The sequence below is a fragment of the Pituophis catenifer genome, unplaced genomic scaffold (assembly GCF_029215685.1).
Source record: "Pituophis catenifer annectens isolate HBS135680 unplaced genomic scaffold, rPitCat1.0.hap2 SCAF_9, whole genome shotgun sequence".
In the NCBI taxonomy this organism is placed as follows: Eukaryota; Metazoa; Chordata; class Lepidosauria; order Squamata; family Colubridae; genus Pituophis; species Pituophis catenifer.
The window spans coordinates 9239473-9259855 of record NW_027256889.1 but is presented as its reverse complement, the minus strand read 5'-3'; the positions used below and the strand labels follow the sequence as shown (position 1 = coordinate 9259855).

At 44.2% G+C, this 20383-nt stretch overlaps 1 protein-coding gene across 1 annotated transcript; it reads right to left on the bottom strand.

Annotated features, from left to right (window-relative positions):
- Positions 1-16: 16 nt before the first annotated feature.
- Positions 17-19696, bottom strand: FXYD3 (FXYD domain containing ion transport regulator 3). Its single transcript, XM_070949318.1, has 8 exons — positions 19620-19696; positions 8079-8139; positions 6683-6715; positions 5145-5168; positions 4742-4816; positions 1754-1790; positions 972-1015; positions 17-822 (listed from the first exon to the last, which is right to left on the bottom strand). Exons 2-8 carry the CDS (start codon positions 8119-8121, stop codon positions 806-808), a joined length of 273 nt encoding a protein of 90 aa, XP_070805419.1. The 5' UTR covers positions 8122-8139; positions 19620-19696; the 3' UTR covers positions 17-805.
- Positions 19697-20383: the final 687 nt, after the last annotated feature.

Below are 20383 nucleotides of genomic sequence, written 5' to 3'. Positions count from 1 at the left end.
CCGTTTCTTGAACTCAGATTTATTGAATAAGCCACCATTTGACAGCATTCGCCCAGAAGGGTGATCCAGAAAGTGAGCAAGGCATATTCTCAGTGGTTACAGAATGAGGCACAGGTAATCCTCCACTTATAACCATTCGTTTAGTGACCGTTTGAAAGTTACAATGGCATCCCCATGGTCATGTGATCAACATTTGGGCACTTGGCAACTGGCGTGTATTTATGATGAATGCAATGTCCTGGGATCACGTGATCCACCCTTTGTAACCTTCCCAGCTGGGTTCCAACAAGCAAAATCGGGGGGGGGGGGGGTGAGGGGTGGAAGCCAAAGTCACTTAGTGATTATATGATTCACTTAACAACTGCAGTAATTTTCTTAAAAGCTGCAGCAAAAAATGTCATAAAATGGGAAGAATCTCACTTAACAACCGCCGTGTTTAACTACGGGCTCAGTTGTGGCCACAAGTCGAGGACTAATGGAACAAGTCAGCATAGGTAGACTTTGTTTCTGATTTTCTGCATAGTACAACCCAGGTCTTGTTTAGTTAATAAATCAGAGTTAAGCCAACCACTTCCCACAAAGTAGATCTCTACCCATTCTGGGGGCCGAGCAATTCTATTGCAGCGTAAAGTTGTTCATACATTGGGGGCATTTTTTTTTTTTTAAACCTGGCGGTGAGATTTTATTTCACAGAACAAATGCAAGAAGAAAAGGCAACAAAACAAGCCAGTGGCTTATTGGTCAGGTGAAGAGCCGTTTCACGGAGAACTGTCACGGCTGGTGGTATCACGAGAAGGGGCTCTGTTCAGCACTCACTGGCTCCTAGAAGACACGGATGAGAAAACCAAATAAGGCACATTTTAGGTAAAAGAAATGGCGTGGTTTTCCCCCTCACCCCACATTAAAATTTGACTCGGGGAGCAAGGGAGGACAATTCCCATCCACACAGAATCCTCCGCAGGTTCTCTTACCTGCAAGGGGTTGTTTTGGTGCCCCACCGACGTTGACGTGTGTGCTAGATGGGAGAGGAAAAAAATGAGGTTAAGGAAGAAGCTGGAGCCAAGATTTGCATCCTCACTCCCCAGGGATGGGCTTCAAAAATTTTAGCAAGGGGTTCTCTGCCCGGTCGCTGGGTGGGCATGGCCTAGTTGGCCTCCTGCACCATGGTGGAGGGATGTTTTTGCCTCCCTGGGCTCCAGAGGCTTTGTTCAAGCCTCCGGGAGGGCGAGAACAGCCTCCCCAGGCTCCAGAGGCCCTTTGGAGGCCGGAAACGGTCTTCCTGAACTTCCGGTAGGCCCATTTTTCACCTTCCCCAAGCCTCCATGCACACCCTGCACTTACCTGCATCCAAACCAGGACTCTTGGGGAGGGAGGGGTGGGGTGGGCGGGGCCAGCCAGGAGTGGGATTGGGGGGGTTCTCCGAACTGCACAGAATCTTAGCTAGAGGTTCTCCCGAACCCCTAGCATCCCACCCGTGTCACTCCTCATTTTTGGAAAGGAGATTCAGCGTCGCTCTTGTCCCAAATAAAGGAGCGTGAAGCCCAAATGTGCTTACCCAGATGAGCTTACAACCTTGTGTCTTTCAACCTTGCCACTTTTTCCAACTCCCAGAATTCCATGCTGGCTGGGGAATTCTGGGAGCTGAAGTCCACACATCTTAAGAAGTTGCAAGTTTGGGAAACGCTGCCTTAACAGGAGTCCACCCCTTCCGTCTTAACGTGCCCCACCGCTGTTTTAAGAAAAGATCTCTTACCTGCTTTTCTTCTTGGGCTTACATTTGCACTTTCCACCTGGTGGGGGATAGGAGGGATAAGAAGGACAACAATTAAAACAAGAAAAGGATGGGGCAAAATCACCCAAGACAGCTGACGTATCTAAGCCAGTTTAGCAGGCAAAACAATCAGCTTCAGTTCCTTCCTCTTCCTAGAGCAGCTAGAAAGCATCTAGTAGGAAGCAGGAGAGCCACTGTGTTGCAGTACTCTATGGTAGGGGTCTCCAAACTTGGCAACTTTAAGACTTGTGGACTTCAACTCCCAGAATTCCCCAGCCAGAATTCTGGGAGTTGAAGTCCACATAACTTAAAATGGCTAATGTTGGGAAACACTGGGCTACATAGACCTGGCCTCTATTCCAGAAGACAATAAGATTCTGCTGCAACTCTTAAAAGTCCCTTTGCATATGGAAGATATTGACCAGATTCCGACCTTACGTTAAACCATAATTCAAATCAAACCCAGTTTATTACAAAGACTACCAGGACAAATAAAAACACTCAAGGAATAGCCAGTTAAAAATTCTAAAATAAACTAATAAATAACAGATAAAATCTATATTAAAATCACAAGTTGGCATCCAATCGGTCAGTTACACACGGAACTAACTATACTATAATATCAATCCGTAAAACTGTGAGGCCCATGGTCGTTAAAATACTAAAAGAAAGAGTAGTAATGTAGCAAAAAGAGTAGTAATGTAAAAGGGTTTGCTACATTAGTTGCGTTCAATACAGTGGTGGGTTGCCCCCAGTTCAGACCGGTTCGCCAGAACTGGTAGTAAAACCAGCGGGAGGCTCTGCCTACCGTCCCGGATGTCATCAGGAAGTTTCTGTACATGCACAAAAGCGCATGCACAGTCCCATTGCAAACCGGTAGTGACAGTAAATAGAAACCACCCCTGGTTCAATAGCTATGGTGGATTAGCTAAACCATCATTGTATTCCACCACGGCTGAGAGAAAACCAAGAGAGTTGCATCATGGCATGTTGGAGAGTGTGAATCCAATTGCAGGGAATCAGTGCCATAAGGGATTGCTGAACATCCAATAGCCCAAACTTGGTATGTCTCATGAATCCTGGGAATTGTTCAAATCACTCGCATGTCATGGACTCCCCGTCGCTGCTGTGAAAAATCAGGGTTAACTGGAAAGCGACCGCAAATGTTTCTCCCCCTAGATCCCGTGGGGTTGATGGAGACACATTTGTTTCATTGCCAATGATTACACTTGGAGGTGGGGTAGTGGTCCTGTGAATAGGTCAAAGTCAAAACCCTGTTGTTCCCCCAGGCTGGGCTAGCAAGGTAAAGATTTTAATTGGGTTTTTAAAAATGGGATTTTAAATTTGGGGTTTTAAATTGAACCTATCATTTAATAATTAATTAATAATAATTAATAATCATTTAATAATTTTAATTATTTTTTAATTTTGTCTGTCTTTGTGCTTTTAATCAGGCTGTACACCACCCTGAGTTCTTTGGGAGAAGGGCGGTATAGAAATAAAATAAATAAATAAGGGAGAAACCAACTCGTATTATAGGTGGTAGAAGATAGGAGTAAGTTGTTGTACCAACAGCAGGTAATCTTCAATTTACGACCACAACTGAGCCCAAAATTTCTGTTGTTAACCGAGACAGTTGTTAAGGGAATTTCGCCCCATTTGACAAACTTTCCTAAGTGAATCACTGCCGTTCTTAAGTTGTAACATGGTTGTTAAGGGAATCTAGCTTCCCCGTTGTCTTGGCTTGTCAGAAGATCCCGAAAGGTGAACATGTGACGGTGGGACATAGCAACCGTCATAAATATGAGTCAGATGCCAAGGGCCTGAATTTGGGTCACGTGACCATAGGGAAGCTACAACGGTCGTAAGTGTGAAAAACAGTCAAAAGTCATTTTTTTTTTCAGCACCGTTACGGTCACTAAATGAACTTGTAAGTCGAGGACTACCTGTAGTAGTTCTTAGCTCCCGGTGATTCCTCTTTTTGAAGGAGGAGGCGATGTATTTCACCCGGCTAGTCACAATCACCCTCATGTAATTTCCTACTCCACAACGGTGAGAGGGGACATTGTGTTTAAACAAAAATTAGTCCTTGACTTCAGGAAGCTAAAAGTCTTGGGATGGCTGTGGTTAATTCTTGGTGTTTGGGGTCGGTGTAAATCTATTTAAAGCATTTGCATCCCACCCAGCAGCCTGAAAGACTTATGGATCAAATTACTTTTAAAAATAGCAGACCTCTATTTGGTTTGACAACTGTAAATAGAGAGAGAGGGAGGGAGGGAGGGGAAGGGAGAGGGGAAGAGGAAAGGAGAGGGGGAGGGAGAAAGGGAGGGAGGGAGGGAGAGAAAGGTGGAGCGAGAGAAGGAGAGGGGGAGAGAGGGAGGGAGGGAGGAAGGGAGGGAGGGAGAGAAAGGATGGAGAGAGAAGGAGACGGAGGGAGGGAGGGGGAGGGAGAGAGAGGGAGAAAGGGAGGGAGGGAGGGAGAGAAAGGAGGGAGAGAAAGGAGGGAGGGGGAGAGAATGAGAGGGAGGGAGAGAGAGAGAAGGAGATTGAGGGAGAGGGAAAGAGAAGGAGAGAGGGAGGGAGGGAGAGAGAGAAGAGGAGGGAGGGAGGGAGAAGAGGGAGGGAGAGAGAGAATGAGACAGCGGGGGAGGGAGAGAGAGAGAGGGCAAAGGAAGAACAGAGAAACCAAACACCTACAATAATCATTTCATTAGGAAGGAATGAAAGGGTGGGAAGGCATGAATACTTCTTCTCAAGGATCACCATAAAATATTTCCAACTGAGAAAGGACATTTATTTAGCCCAGGGAAGAATCTGATCCTAAACGTACATTATAAAACAATGCAACCCTCGAAGAGTCTTTTTTTTCTTAAGAACAGCCAGACCGAAAGGACTCTTACACAGACACCATTATTATTCCCCCGTCTTCCAGAATTTGTTCTCTTTCCCCTCATTGTTGTTTCCACTTACTCAGGAGGATAACAATTCCCATAAAACACAGAATGCCTGCAAAGATCAAACCACTAATACGGAGCGACTTCCAATCTGGAAGAGAAAAGAGACCATTGAGACGTGTTTAGATTAGCAGCAAAGTCTGTCTTGCCCATTTCAATGCTGCCCACTTCACCAGAAAAAGCGGGGTGAGGGCATGGGCTGAAGAATTCCAGCTGTTTAGGGACCATTTTTGTGGAAAGGAAAAAAATAAATAACGTTCTTGAAGGAGATGCATGCAAAATAGGCCACACGAGTGTATGGATGGAGGAAACAGGCTGTTATGGGGTGCAATCTTTCCCCATATTTTCCCCCTCCTTTTTATAAGCCCTACATCCACACACACGCTATTAAAACGTTGCCGAGAATGAGATACACTTACCATAATGAAAGGGGCTGTCCTTATCTGGATAAAGGAAAAGAAAGATAGTTAACATTCTGTTACCTGGTGTTTTGACCTAGGCTTCCCAAGAGCAGGAAGCAGACTCCTTGTCCCAACAAAAAACCCCTTTTTATTAAGTTACTGTAAATTCTTCTCACTCACATCCAGCAAAGTCTTTCAAGGGAGAATTTACAGTCACAGACCTTATCTGGCTTGGAGAGCTGCCAGGCCGATATCTTCAAAACTTGGCAAGGAGTCATGAACCAATTAAGCGAACTAACTTGTCTCCTGCAAACTCCACTCCCCTTTCGCTCCTCTTTTATTCCCTCTGGGAGGAGCCATTCATCATCCACCTGTGGCCTTACTCTCAAGTCGACCCTTGTTCCTTAGCTGTTTCCTTCGTCTGGCAGCTCTGTGCATGCGCACCCTGGGAACAGGCTCCAGCTGTTTGTCTGTCTCATTGATGTCTGACTCTGAAGGCAGCTGACAACTGCCATGCGGCCCTGGCCCCCTCTCTGCCTCTGATGCAGAGCCCTATTCAGAGCCTTCCCCATTTAGCTTTTTTTTAGCCTTTTTTAGCCTTTTAAATTGTCAATTGGGTTTTAGTTTGAATGTTTTAAATTTTGGGCCACAGTTATATAATTCTTTTAAAAATTTTAAATTTTGTATTGGTATGTGTTTTAGTTCCGGCTGTGCACCGCCCTGAGTCCACTAGGAGAAGGGCGGGATATAAATTGAATAAAATTAATAAAATTAATAAATACTCCAGGACTGGCCCATATTCCTCCCCAATCTCCTCACTATCCGAATCTACCTAACCCTAACCCTAACCCCTGCCCCCCCCGGCTGTGGTGCAGGAGGCTGACTAGGCCACGCCCACCATGGTCATGCCCACCCAGCAACCAGGCAGAGAACCCCTTGCTAAAATTCTTGAAGTCCACCCCTGCTAACATCCATCTAGAAATTATACTAAAGCTGAGCAGGGACATCTATAGTCTACTTCAGAGATCTTCAAAGCGGTCAGCATTGACACACACGCACCCAACTGTCAATGGGATATCCAACGGATCGTTATCATTACTCATAATGCTATGAATTAAAGAAGTACAGTATTTATTAAATTATGTCCATATAATAAATGCTTAGGAGTTGACGAATCAAGAAGGCATCTATGAGATAAAGAGTTTGGGATCCCGGGTCTAGTTTTTCACGATGAGCCACGGTGACGCAGTGGTTAACAGTGCAGTACTGCAGGCTACTTCTGCTGACTGCCAGCTGACTGCAATTTGGCAGTTCAAATCTCACCAGGCTCAAGGTTGACTCAGCCTTCCATCCTTTCGAGGTGGGTAAAACGAGGACTCAAAATTGTTGGGGGCAATAGTCTGACTCTGTAAACCGCTTAGAGAGGGCTGTAAAGCACTGTAAAGTGGTACATAAGTCTAAGTGCTATTGCTATTGCTATCTTCAGTAGAATTTTGAAGAGGTCTTCTGCCCTGTTTATAGGAAGCCATGAGACATCAGCCTATGAAGTTACTCACCTACAGGGTCATTTGCCTTCAGAACAGGGAACCCTACAAACATGAGACGAAAAAAAATATATTATCGAGTGATGAGAAAAATACAGCCCTTAATTTCTGCCTCCCAATGCTATTGAGAAGAGAAGGTATCATGCAAATGTAATAGAGAAGGGACCATCCCTTTCTCTACATCTCTTCTGCGCTACATCATTCACTGGCTAGGCGATGGCACTCATTGGCTCATAAAACATTCAGTCAAAAACAGTTCAAACACGCTGCCCAATTTTCTCAGGACTCCAGCTCCCTCAGCTCATGTCCCAAACAAAGGGTCAATCTCATGAAGGACTATGCCTATGTTCTCATGATTGGCTTAGCCGCATGAGATCAAACATTCTAACTTTCTGGAAATGGATGGTAAATATTGGGTTTTCAAATCCAGTTTCTACAAATCTACCACGGTCGTTGGATCTTGTCTGGGGAAAGGCAGAGAAGGATCTGAAAAGGTGATGCGGGGGTACTTGTTACCTCTTTCCAATGGCAAATATACCGCTTATAACTTAGGAAAACTGGTTGCTGAAAGTTGTTCCTTGCTTTGTGCAACCAGAGTTGTGAGACCGCTAATCGTTGGGAGAAATAGAATTAGGGATAAAAGTTGGACATTAGCAGGGGGTGGGCTGGTGGGGGTTCGCAGGGGTTCAGGAGAATCTCTAGCTAAGATTCTGTGCAGTTCGGAGAACCCCCAAATCCCACTCCTGGCTGGCCCCACCCACCCTGCCCCGCCCCTCCCAGGAATCCCCACCAGGCCTGTTTTGGATGCACTTAAGTGCATGGCGCGCACGGAGGCTCAGGGAGGGCAAAAAATGGTCCTTCTGGAAGTTCGGGAAGGCCTGGGGAGGCCGTTTTTGCCCTCCTGGAGGCTCAAGAAAAGCCTCCGGAGCCCAGGGAGAGCAAAAGCATACACACACACCCCACTGTGGTGCAGGAGGCTGACTAGGCCACGCCCACCATGACCACGCCCACCCAGCAACCGAGCAGAGAGCCCCTTGCTAAAATTTTTGAAGGCCATCGCTGGACATTAGCCTGCCCCAAGGTGAAGAGAGCTATCTCTGTGATCACAGATTTATAAAAAAGGTCAGAAGGGCCGGCAGAACCTGGAGGCGGAATTAAAAAGGGATCTGCCTAGAAACCTTACATAGCCACAAGCAACTAAGTCCAACCCGCCATAAATTCCTCTGGACCTTGTCTAATTTCAAGCAAGTGGTAATTGTTAGTTGGGAAACACTCTCTGTGCCTAGGCAATAAATCAGTTTAATTGGGTGGACCTGACCTTTTGCGCCTGACGGATTCCCAAGAATACTCTAGTCTAAATCTACCCTAGAGAAGACCAAAGATGAAGAAGAATGGCAAGCACATTTACCAATCAACAGACAAAGGAGGATATTCATGGCGATGGATTTCATCTTGGTATAGAATGAGATCTAGGTTGGGAAAAAGAAAAAACAATGGCCAATTTAGATTTTTTTAATTAGCCAATTCCAGGTTCTTAGCTAATCTAATTAAATAAGATTATATATTTTTCTATCTATCTATCTATCTATCTATCTATCTATCTATCTATCTATCTATCTACCTATCTATCCATCCTCTCTCTATCCATCCATCCACATCTATCTATCTATCTATCTATCTATCTATCTATCTATCTATCCATCCATCCATCCATCCATCCATCCATATCTATATTTATCTCTCTCTCTCTCTATCTATCTCTCTCTCTCTCTCCATCCATCCATCATCTATCTATCTATCTATCTATCTATCTATCTATCTATCTATCCATCCATCCATCCATCCATCCTCTCTCTCTCTCTCTATCCCTCCATCCACATCTATCTATCTATCCATCCATCCATCCACATCTATATCTATCTATCTATCTATCTATCTATCTATCTATCTATCTATCTATCTTGCAGTGTTGTTCATTGTTAATACATTTAAATAAATGGAAAATTGTAATCAAGGGTCTAAATATTTGCCCTAGTTATATCTCCTGTGAACCTTTCTTCTTTCTGACTAAAGAAAGAAGTTTCTTTTTGATCCATCTTAGACCCAGGACTGGGCAATGAATGACGTTCAAGATTGGCCATAACACAACCTTATTTCCACCACATTTCATAATAGCAAATTCCAAAACTGAATTATTTCTTTTTGTCTCTCTTGATTCTTCAAAGATTTCATAGCCCGATCTTCTGATGCTAGCGTTTTGGTAGGAGGGAAACATCTTCTCCTTGTCCATTTTATTCTCGTGGAATAATTCAAGACTTTAGGGCTGTGCATTTGTGCAGAATTGTGACAGAGGACAAATGGGCAGGTTTCGTGCTTGCACTCCAGGCACCCAACACCAGAAGCAAGACTCTTAACGCAGAATCAGGGATGTGAAATTTTTGATCTTGCATCTAGAACTGGTCTACAACTGCCCACATCCCTCATTCTAAGAGAACGCTGATGGTTGGGTTATCATCAGCTACAATTCAAAGGTCACTTTTTCATTATTCTTGCACAGACCATCTTATCTAAACTGATGCCTCTATAAGATTACAACTTCCTTGTTGCCAAGCTTGTTTGGCAAACTGCCACTGTAATCAAGAATGGGAATTGTAGTCCAGCACGTGTGAAGAATATCAGATCAGGGAAGCCTCAGCCAGTCATTGCCAAATAGTCTTTTATAACTGTCTGGGGTCAAAAGATTTTCCAAAGAAGAACCGAGCTGCTAGTTTAAAATTCTGTTTTAAAGTTGAGAAAGTGGAAATTGAAGAAGCTGACAATAATTAGCTCCCCAATGTAAAGCTATAACTAAAACAAAATATTAAAAAAAAAATAAAAATAAGTACAGCAACTTAAGATTCACCAAATAGCCCAAGCAGCATTTCGTAACATTTCTGAAAAGAATTCTTTTAACCTACCAGGGGAAAAAAGTAATGTATTATTTTTATTTATTAAATGTATTTATTAAATTTATATGCCGCCCATCTCACTAATAAAGTGTTGCTTAGCCGAAAGCATTTTTGAATGCACAATGCACAACTTAATACAGAATAACAGTTTCTGACAGCACATTCAGTCATATCTTGATTTAATATTAAACCCTTAAGCCATCATCAATACATTTAGCTATAAACCACTGTTTACAGTTTACAATGGCTGGATTCATACACCACCATATACTGGCTTAGGTTCATGCTGTGAATCTCACCTGAGGTGCTTCCGGATTGTCCTTTCCTAATAATATCAAGCAGGAATTTTTTCACGCACACAAAACCCTTATCGAGAAATAGCCTTGAAAATGCATTTTGATGAAATAGATGCCACTGTTGTGACAATCTCAGAAGGACTCAAATGCAGAGGTGATGATCAGAACGTTTGGAAGATAAATATGGGAGAAACCACCAAGGAAGGACAAAAAAGAGAATCAGTCACAGTACATCGCTATGTACGCTATGCAGCCAAGTAGAATCTATAACTGCCTAACAAAGGTGGCACATAGGCAGAATATTCCAAACAGAATTAATGCTTTATCGGTGTTCTAATCCTTCAGGATACCTACAGGGACCAAATGTTAACAGTCCGGTGAAGAGAAGACATTTTTGAATGATGAATTGCTTTGGAATAACCCAACCCCATTTTGACTACTCCAGATGTATGGTCTTCTATTCCCAGAATTCCCCAGAATGGTCATGTCGGCTCAGGAATTCTGGGAACTCATTTGATGCATCAGCTGAGTCTTTTGAAGTTTATCTTGTTGGAAGAAATGTCCATCTGGGTTCGGTTCCAAATGGGGAAAAAGACACTGGATTCATCAAAGTTGCTTGGAAAGAAGGATTATTGATGAACAGGGTCGCATGGCTTGAGAACCTGAGCAGAGATAGGCAGAGATGCTTAGAGTGCCTGGGTTTTATGCCCCCTGTTGGGCTTTGAATTTGAGTTTGTGTTCTGATTGGTTGTCAGACTCCCATGGGGTCATGCAGGGGTAACATTGTAGGTTGTCTTTTGAGTCCCAGGCTTGGTTGACTCTTGCTGGGTGATGAAGTAATGAAAGTGTCACTGTGTTTTTGTATTTACCAGATGAGCTCTTATTTTTGAACTTTCAGACTTACCGTAGCTTGCCAAATTCTTATCTTTAAGCTAACTGCGCATGTCCACATTCCTTCACTTTCTTCAAATCTTCCTTTGTTCTCCGGCCAGGAGAGGTGGCTGGAAAACTTTGCCAAGATGTAATTAATTAGCTAGTAAGATGTTTTATTTTCTTTATAACAAATACATGAGTTTTTCTTAGAAAATATATCTTCGGGTTTATTTTCTTTAAGTATACTTCAAGGGAAAAGCCTCGATCCATTCTCTAATCAAGGTGCAATTACCCAAAAGCAGAATGGGATTAATTGCCACCCTGACAGAAAGGGCTTTGGGATTCCTATTATGGCTCTGCCTGAAGGAGGTAGATCTTTGTTACGTAGAATAGACTGGCCCAGGCCTTAATGGCCCATTGACAAAGGTGAAGGGGGGTGGGGGCTGAGTTTCTGCCTCCCTTTTAGGAGAAATATTCTGACCTTTTAATGTTTTCTAAAATATCTCATTTTCCTAGGAGAGGGGTGGGTGCTAACTTCCTACACTTAACCCATTAATTCCTAACTTAACAACTGCAGTAATTCACTTAACAAATATAGCAAGAAAGGTCGTAAAACGGGGCAAAACTCACTTAACAAACGTCTCGCTTAGCAATGTAAATTGTGGGCTCAACTGTGGTCATAAGTCGAGGACCAGCTGTATTATAATCAGCACTGAAAACTGGATAGTACCTTCACGCAAGATTTGGGATGAAGAGCCAAGCTGCAAAGAATGTTGGAAGGGCTGAAAAGAAACCCTGAGAAGGATGGTTTAAAAAAAAAAAGAAAAAAGGAACCCAAGTTTAGTTTAGTTTAGTTTATTTGATTTGTATACCGCCCTACTCCCGAAGGAATCAGGGCAGTGAACAGCCACAAGATAAAAACACATAAATACAAAATTTAAAAACAGAATAAAACCGAATTAAACAATTTGGCCGAAGACAGATTTAAAATGCCCCAATAAATTAAAACCAATTAAAATTTGTGTTTTAAGAGGGAAAAAGGGAAAACAAGAAGATAACAGGAAGAGAAAATATTTGACCTGACTGGGGTTAATCCTGAGGGACTTTTATATTAAAATGACTGGCTGCCAAGGATCAATCAAAGCTAAATCACTGAAAAGAAAGAGCAGGTAGGAATTGTTGAGAATCAATAAAGGCAAATGTGACAAAATGCCAAATGAAATTGGTAAGAATCAGCACCTTTGTAGATGTAGAAAAAAGGGGCTTTTTCACACTTACGACCATTGCAGCATCCCCGTGGTCAGGTGATCAGAATTCAGACTCTTGGCAACTGACTCATATTTATGACTGTTTGCAGTGCCCCGTGGTCATGTGATCCCCTTTTGCAGCCTTCGGACATGCAAAGCCAACGGGGAAGACAGATCCGTAGACAGATTGATTTTTTAAATGTTATCTAATTCTGGGTTTTATTTAATTGACCAAACTAAGTAATAATTTTAATTAGCAATTTTATGATGTTTGTGTGTCTATATTTTTCTTGACTGTACACCGCCTTGAGTCCTACGGGAGAAAGGCGGTATAGAAATATAATAAATAAATAAATAAATAAATAAATAAATAAATAAATAAATAAATAAATAAATCTGTAATTCACTTAATAAATGTAGCAAGAAAGGCCGTAAAATGGGAGGAAAATCACCTAACAAATGTCTCGCTTAGCAACAGAAAGTTGGGGCTCAGCTGTGGTCGTAACTCGAGGACTACCTGTGTTATCATCAGCATTGAAAACTGGAGGGGGGCCTTCATGCAAGATTTGGGATAGAGAGCAATGCTGCAAAGAATGTTGGAGGCTATTGCTGGTTTTGTGTCCAAAGCCACCGGGTGCCAAAGCAATAATCTGATTGGCAAAACAGAGAACAATGATCTCCTTGGAAAACTCCGGTTTCTAGCTCATTATGACAGCGTTCTTGTGAAAGAAAAACAAGTTACAACAAGCTCAGGAAGCCTCTTTGGTTGTAAGACGGCCAGCCACCTCTGATTATGGCCGCTTTAATCCCAAAATGTAAAGCGTTTTTTTTTTTTTAAATGTTCCGCAAATCAAGAGAGGCCAAAGTGCCAAGTTTAAAAAGAGATTGTGGAACTACTAAAAAGTTGTGTTATGAAACTGTGTTACGGCTTATAGCAATAATGATCAACACAGACTCGGTTGTTGTTGTTTTTTAAAAAAGACAAAACCAGGACAACAATGTCAATCATGGATTTTAGAATAAAGTGGAAGGATTTACAGCCAACCAGAAAATAGGTTAATTCAATAAGCAGTGAATTCGGTCTCTCTCTCTGTATTATGCATGTCTCTACAAGTAGGAAGGTAATTAGCTTTTCTTTCATAAACCACTTCTGAGAAACACAGGTTCAAATCTCCACCAGAAACCACTTTCATTTCATTTATTGGATTTGTATACCGCCCTACTCCCGAAGGACTCAGGGCGGTGAACAGCCACAGAATAAAACACATAAATACAAAATTTAAAAACAGAATAAAACCGAATTAAACAATTTGGCCGAGACAAATTAAAAACACCCAATAATTTTAAAAACAAATTAAAATTTACATTTTAAAGGGGAAAGATTTAGGCCAGGCCGGCTTGATGGAATAAAAAAGTCTTGAGAGCGCGACGGAAGGTGCGCAGATCCGGGATCCTCCTTATCTCCGGGGGGAGCTCATTCCAGATCGTAGGTGCCTCCACAGAGAAGGCTCTCTCCCTGGGGGGGCGCCAGTCGACATTGTTTGGCCGACGGCACCCGGAGGAGCCCCTCTCGATGAGAGCGTACCGGCCGGTGGGAGGCTATTGGTGGTAGCAGCCGGTCTCGTAAATAACCAGGTCTTAAGCCATGGAGCACTCTAAAGGTGGTAACCAAAACCTTGAAGCGCACCCGGAAGACCACCGGGAGCCAGTGCAGCTCACGCAGGAGAGGTGTTGTGCATGCTTAACAGATATGAGTATTAGATTTAACTATGGTTTACTTATGCGTGGTTTGTTGACAAAAGCAGCACTGGCTACGTTTGAACAACACTCCAAAAGTTAAAAACCATGAGCTACAAATCGACGGATACTCATGACATACCAAACCAAACAAAATCAACACATATTATCGGTGAAGGAAATGACTTTATGGAGGCTTGTCCCGCAAACGGTAGTTACTACAAACTCTGATTTAGCCAAACAATTGCCTGGCAGCCTCTGAAGCTCACCTTTCCACCATATAGCCTTGATTCGTAAGAAAGGAATTGAGGAAAGTTCCTTCAACTAAGTCAGGGGTGTCAAATTCGATTTCATTGAGGGCCATGTCAGGGTTGTGTTTGACCTTGGGGAGTTGGGGTGGGCATGGCCAGCTCAACATCACTCGTGTCGGGGGCGCCTGTGGGGGCCCAAGTGCTCTGCCACTGAAAACAGGCTCCCAAGTTCCATTTTCACCTACAACGGCTCCTGCAACCCTCTGCCAGTGAAAACAGAGCTCGGGAGTGCTGTTTTCACTGGCAGAGGCACCATAGGCTGGTCCTTTGCTGTTTCCAGGTGGCCCCGCGGGCCAGATCTAAACACCCCATGAGTTGGATCCAGCCTCCGAGTCTTGAGTTTGACACCTCTGAACTAAGTGAAACCACTGAGCAGTAGGTACACAACATCTGGACATGTTCCAAATGTCCATGAGTCACAACTAATGCCACTGTCAACAGCTGTGTGACTTGTAGTCCGAGCATCCAGGTAGTCCTTGATTTTCAACTGTTCATTTAGTGATTTGTTCAAAGTTACAACAGTGCTGGAAATAGCGACTTACGACCAATTCTCACATTTACAACCGTCACATTCCCTCAATAGATGATCACAATCTAGAGGGTTGGCAACTGGCTCGCACTTATGGACAGTTGCAGTCCATAGTTGGCAACTGGCTCGCACTTATGGACAGTTTCAGTCACATGATCGCCGTTAGTGACCTTCCCAGTCAATTTCTGATAAGCCAAGTCAATGGGGAAGCCTGCAGGAAACATCACAATTCGCAGTCATGCAATGTCTCCCTTAATCATCATCATCATCTTTTAATGACTCCGTAATCCGTTGCGGGTTGGAGTCTGGGCAACTGAATGGAGTTAGATGAGTGTTTACTGGCCAGATGCCCTTCCTGTCACCAATGCAGAGTTTTGTTCAGCAGATATATTCTAAATGGGCTCAGAGAGAGAAATATCTGCCTCTACCTAGGATCACAGCCTCCTGAGTGTGAGGCGAGCACTCCACCTCTAAGCCACCACACCACTCCAATGTCTCCCTTAATGACTGATGCAAAAAGAGGATAAAATTGGGCACGGTTATGTGATGCCTCGCTTAATTTTACGGTCTCATTTTTTGTCGTAAGTCGAGGGCTCTCTGTACAGAAAACACAGGCTGATTATCCCTGTTGCATAGGGCTGTCATTTACAGCCTCCTTCCAATTTCGCAAAGGAATCGGAGATGGTATTTTCAAGTTGCTGCAGGCAAAATGCACAATCAGCGTCTCAGCTTGTGTAGGAGAGCCACCCGGTAGCACACCAGGAAATAAAATAACGTAAAAGCAGGCTGCCACTTTGATAAACGTATGCAATGTGTTAACACTTGCAGAGAATAAAAATAGCTTTAAAAGGCCTGGCCTAATGAGAATTGCTAGAAAGTGTCAACAGAAAAGAGAAGTTATTATATTATTTATTCACATCCTTAACTGTTGTATCAACATGAGGCCCTGTGAGAATAAAGCAACTGCTTTTATTCAAAGGGATTGTTTCCTAGAAGTTTCACATCCCTCCGTAGCTGGGAGTCTCCTGTCTCAGAACAACGCTGATGGTTTCTAAAATCAGTCAGCACTGGTAGTCCTCAACTTACAACAGTTATATTTAGTGACCGTTCAAAGTTACAGCGGCCCTGAACCAAGTGACTTATGACCGTTTTTTACACTTTACACCAGCGGTTACCATCTGGTAGTCCGTGGACCACTGGTGGTCCGCGAGAAAATTTTAGTGGTCCGCAGAAAAATTATTTGCATTTTTTATATTGCACTAAATCAGGGGTCCTCAAACTACGGCCCCTGGGACAGATACGTGCATACCACATGGCACCTGGGAAGATTACATCAGCCAGCAAGGCTAGCTAAGACCCCCACCCCCTGGGAGTCTGACAACCAATCAGGATACTCTTCCTGGGCCCCAGGAAGAGCCTTGGTAGTACAGGGGTTTAAGGCACCCTGTTATTAAGCTTATTAAGACCAGCTGCCTGCAATTACTGCAGGGTTCGAATCTCGCCAAGGCTCAAGGTTGACTCAGCCTTCTATCCTTTCTAAGGTAGGTGAAATGAGGACCCAGTTTGTGGGGGCAATAAGCTGACTTTGTATAAAAATATACAAAAGAATGAAGGCTATTGCTTAACGCATTGTAAGCCGCCCTGAGTCTTCGGAGAAGGGCGGCATATAAATCAAATTAAAAAAAAAAAAAAAGTTCAAAGCCAGAGAGAGCATAAAACCCGGGGACTCGCAGCATCTGGCCCCCCTTTTCTGTTCAGGAACTCAAACCACGTGATCCTGTCCACCATTAAACCATCTTTCCAAGCAGTCTCCATGTTTCCAGTGTCTTTTCCCCCACTTGGAGCTGAACCCAGAAGGATATTTCTTCTAACATGATGTTGGGTGAAGAAGAAAAAAATGGGGAAGGAGATGCTGAGAGTGCCTGAGTTTTCTGCCCTCTCTGGAGCTTTTGAATTTGAGCTTGTATTCTGATTGGTTGTCAAGACTCCCATGGAGCCATGCAGGGGCAACTCTGTAGGTTGTGTTTTTGAGAACCAAACTTGGTTGAGCCTTGCTGGGTGATGATGTAATGAAGGTGCTTTGGGCAATTCCTACTATGGCTCTGCCTGAAGGAGGTAGATCTTTGTTATGTAGAATAGACTGGCCCAGGCCTTAATGGCCCATTGACAAAGGGGGGGGCTGAGTTTCTGTCTCCCTTTTAGGGGAAATATTCTGCCCTTTTAATATCTCCTAAAATATCTCATTTTTCTAGGAGAGTTGTGGGTGCTACCTTCCGACACAACGTTCTTAAATCTCTTGTCTTCCTTCCCCTTGTGTAAATCTCTGGCTTTCTGATCTGGTTCCTTTCTGCTTTCTTTCCCCTGCCCCCGTCCCACTCCCAAGGGAAACAACGTCTCCCAAAGACAAAGATAGAGGGAAAAAAAACACACCCCATGTCATTAGATAAAACTTTGTCCAGGACAAAAGTCCAGCTTCCTTTTTGCAGAATGGCAGGATCAATCTCTGAATACAAGCAAGGAGAGAATAATCCGTTTTATTACCTGAAGGCCATTAAATCTGCGGGCAGAAAAAAACACCTTTGTATTTAATCCGGATTGGGAGTTGCTCCCTTTTTTTTTTTTCCTTCCCTGCTCAGGCGAGACTGAAAATTTTCTGCAACTCCACCAACAATAGCTAGAGGTGATGCAATTGTTTGACAAAAGAGTTCCGGGTTTCCTGATATGGATGCAAAACAGGAGACCTTGTTTTTATCAAGTTGCCACCCTGACTTTGGAAGGGCAAAGTTTCCAAGGAGAGGCAGTCCTCAGCTTATGGCCACAACTGAGCCCCCAAATTTTCCTTTGCTAAGCAAGGCAGTGGTTAAACCTCCAGTGATGGAGCTCCCACAACTTCTGAAGGCAAGGCGTTCCATTGATTCTCACTGTCAGGAAGTTTCTCTTTTCTAGGTTGGATCTCTCCTTGATAAGTTTCCATCTATGACTTCTTATCCTGCCCTCATGTTATTTGGAAGATAGGTTGACCCTCTCTCAGTCAAATTTACTGGTGTCCCTTCAAATGTTATATGAGCACAGATCATGCCTATTTCTCTAAAGGGATTTCCTCACATTATGCAGGTTATCCTTAGGGCAAAAATATTTCTTCCTGCAAAAAAAAAGGTTTGGATAACTCTCCAAAAATTCATCGCTAAATTCATAGCTAGAGGAAGGGTTGAGGGCGTTGCTTTGAACTGCTGGTGCAAAAGGGGGATCAAAATCTAAAAGTTAACCATTAATATCAAGCTTACTTCAGACCACCTATCCCAAACTTCCACTTTTCATGGGAACCCAATATATTTTGGACAGTGATGGTTTCCTTGGTGGCCTCTAAATAAGTTATTGGTCTACAGGTCACAGTGCAGTCAACACGCAAGGGGAGCTGAGAAACGTAATTATGTCTGAAAGGCGCCAATTCTGTGAAAACAAATCAAACAGCCTCAACTATCCCATATACCGTAGTTTGACTTTGATCCCATGAAATTGTTTGCCCATTGACATCAACTCAGTGGCTGGATTGACAAATCCCAGGAAGACATGGCTTGTTAAAGGCCATTTTAATTGAATACAACATAATGGGCTCATCCCATGCCTTGTACACTAAGCAAGCCACAATATAGTTTAATGCAGGGGTCTGCAACCTTAAATACTCAAAGAGCCATTTGGACACATTTCCCACAGAAAAGAAAACACCGGGAGCCACAAAACCCTTCCTGTGCCTGACTATTTTTTGAGCGGCCACAAAACTAGCATATGTAGTTGAATTAAACATTCTGTTTTTCTTCTGAAACTTTTCTTTTCTTGGATTTATACATGGTTGGCCTACCAAGGGTTGAAAAGCTCAATAAATCACATGCCAGTGGGTGTCACACATTGGTGCTTGTGATGCATATTTTGAGTGACAAGGAGCCGCAGCAGAGGGGTGAAAGAGCCACATGCGGCTCCAGAGCCACAGGTTGCTGACCCCTGGTTTAATGAGACTGAATCTGAGATGGGAAGCCCCCCCCTTCCCCCACAGCTTCGGTGTTTCCAGCAACACCAGTGTTTGCTTCGGTGTTTCCGGTGGGTGTCACACATTGGTGCTTGTGATGCATATTTTGAGTGACAAGGAGCCGCAGCAGAGGGATGAAAGAGCCACATGCGGCTCCAGAGCCACAAGTTGCTGACCCCTGGTTTAATGAGACTGAATCCGAGATGGGAAGCCCCCCCCTCCCCCACAGCTTCCATGTTTCCAGCAAGTCCATCCCTTCACCCATAAAATGCAAAACATATGCACCCCCCGCTAAAATCTGACCCGGGAAAAGCTCCCATTTCTATGCCTGGCCTCTTAAATAAAACAGACCCATTTTCTGCACAAATCTTGCTGAAAAAGAAGGGGCCAATCCAGAGCTGGGAGTTCCCGATTAATACCCAGGCGCGTCTAAGCGAGTTTGGAGAACCACAAGAGTGGCACTACTAATGATGCGTGTGCCTGTGTGTGTTTGTTTTCATGCCCGCCATAATTACTTGAAGTGCCACCCGAGGCGTCTATTTTTTTATTTTTTTTGGTGTGTTTTTGTTTTGCAAAGTGGGGAAAAACAAAACCCAAAAATAAAAATAAAAATCACGATTCAAGCCGCTGTCCGGGAAATTTACAGAAGTTCGGAATAAAACTTTTATTTTGTTTTTTTCCCTCGGGTTGGAGGGGCTCAGATCAGCCCGTGGGGAGCCCCGCTTCGCCCGGCCCTCCGGTGCCAGCCAAAGGCATCGCGGGGCAGACCCGCTGCTGCCCTTTTCCGAGCAGGGCATTCCGAAATCAAAGCGCAACGAAGGGAGGGCGAAGCCAAGGCTGAGGTTCGTTGTCAATCCCAGCCAAGAACGAAACCAGCCCGCAGGGAAACGGACTCTGCTTCTCCCCATCTTCCGTCGCCCAGAAAAGACCCTCCCCAGCGGAAAACGGGCCCGATCCAGCCCCCTCCCGACCCTTTCCACTTACCCCAGCCGGGAGAACTCGGGATAAGCAACTTGGTAGCCCAAAAACGACCCGGAAAGCCAGCGCCGGGCTGGGGCAGCCCCTCCTGTCGGCCTGCCTAAGTAGAACCTAGGGCAGACCACACCCAAACCTGCGCGGACAGGTATACACGGAGGAACAGGTTTTGCTGCCGGCGGGGACGCCGAAGCGGCCTGGCCTCCTTGTTTTAGGGAGGGGGAAAAGGAAGGAAGGAAGGAAGGAAGGAAGGAAGGAAGGAAGGAAGGAAGGAAGGAAGGAAGGAGGGAAGGGGCTCCTGCTACCTTAGAGAGAAAGGAGAATGGAGGGAGGACGTTGTCCAGAGCTCCTCATCTTCAAAAAAATTGTTCCCCTTCCTCCATCTGGCGCACTCAGAACAGTAGAGATTACAGTTCCCATCATTCTCAGGCAGTATGGCTGTGGATTATGGGAGAGGCAACGGGGAGGACATTGCCCAGAGCTCCCCATTTTCAAAAAAATTGCTCCCCTTCCTTCATCTGGCACTCTCAGAACGGCAGAGATTACAGTTCCCATCATTCTCAGGCACGATGGCTGTGGATTATGGGAGAGGCAACCGGATGGGATGGGACGTTGCCCAGAGCTCCCCATCTTCAAAAAAAACTGCTCCCCTTCCTCCATCTGGCACTCTCAGAATGGCAGAGATTACAGTTCCCATCATTCTCAGGCAGGATGGCTGTGGAGGTTGGGGATTATGGGAGAGGCCATCAGGGTGCAGAGCTCCCAGTTATAAC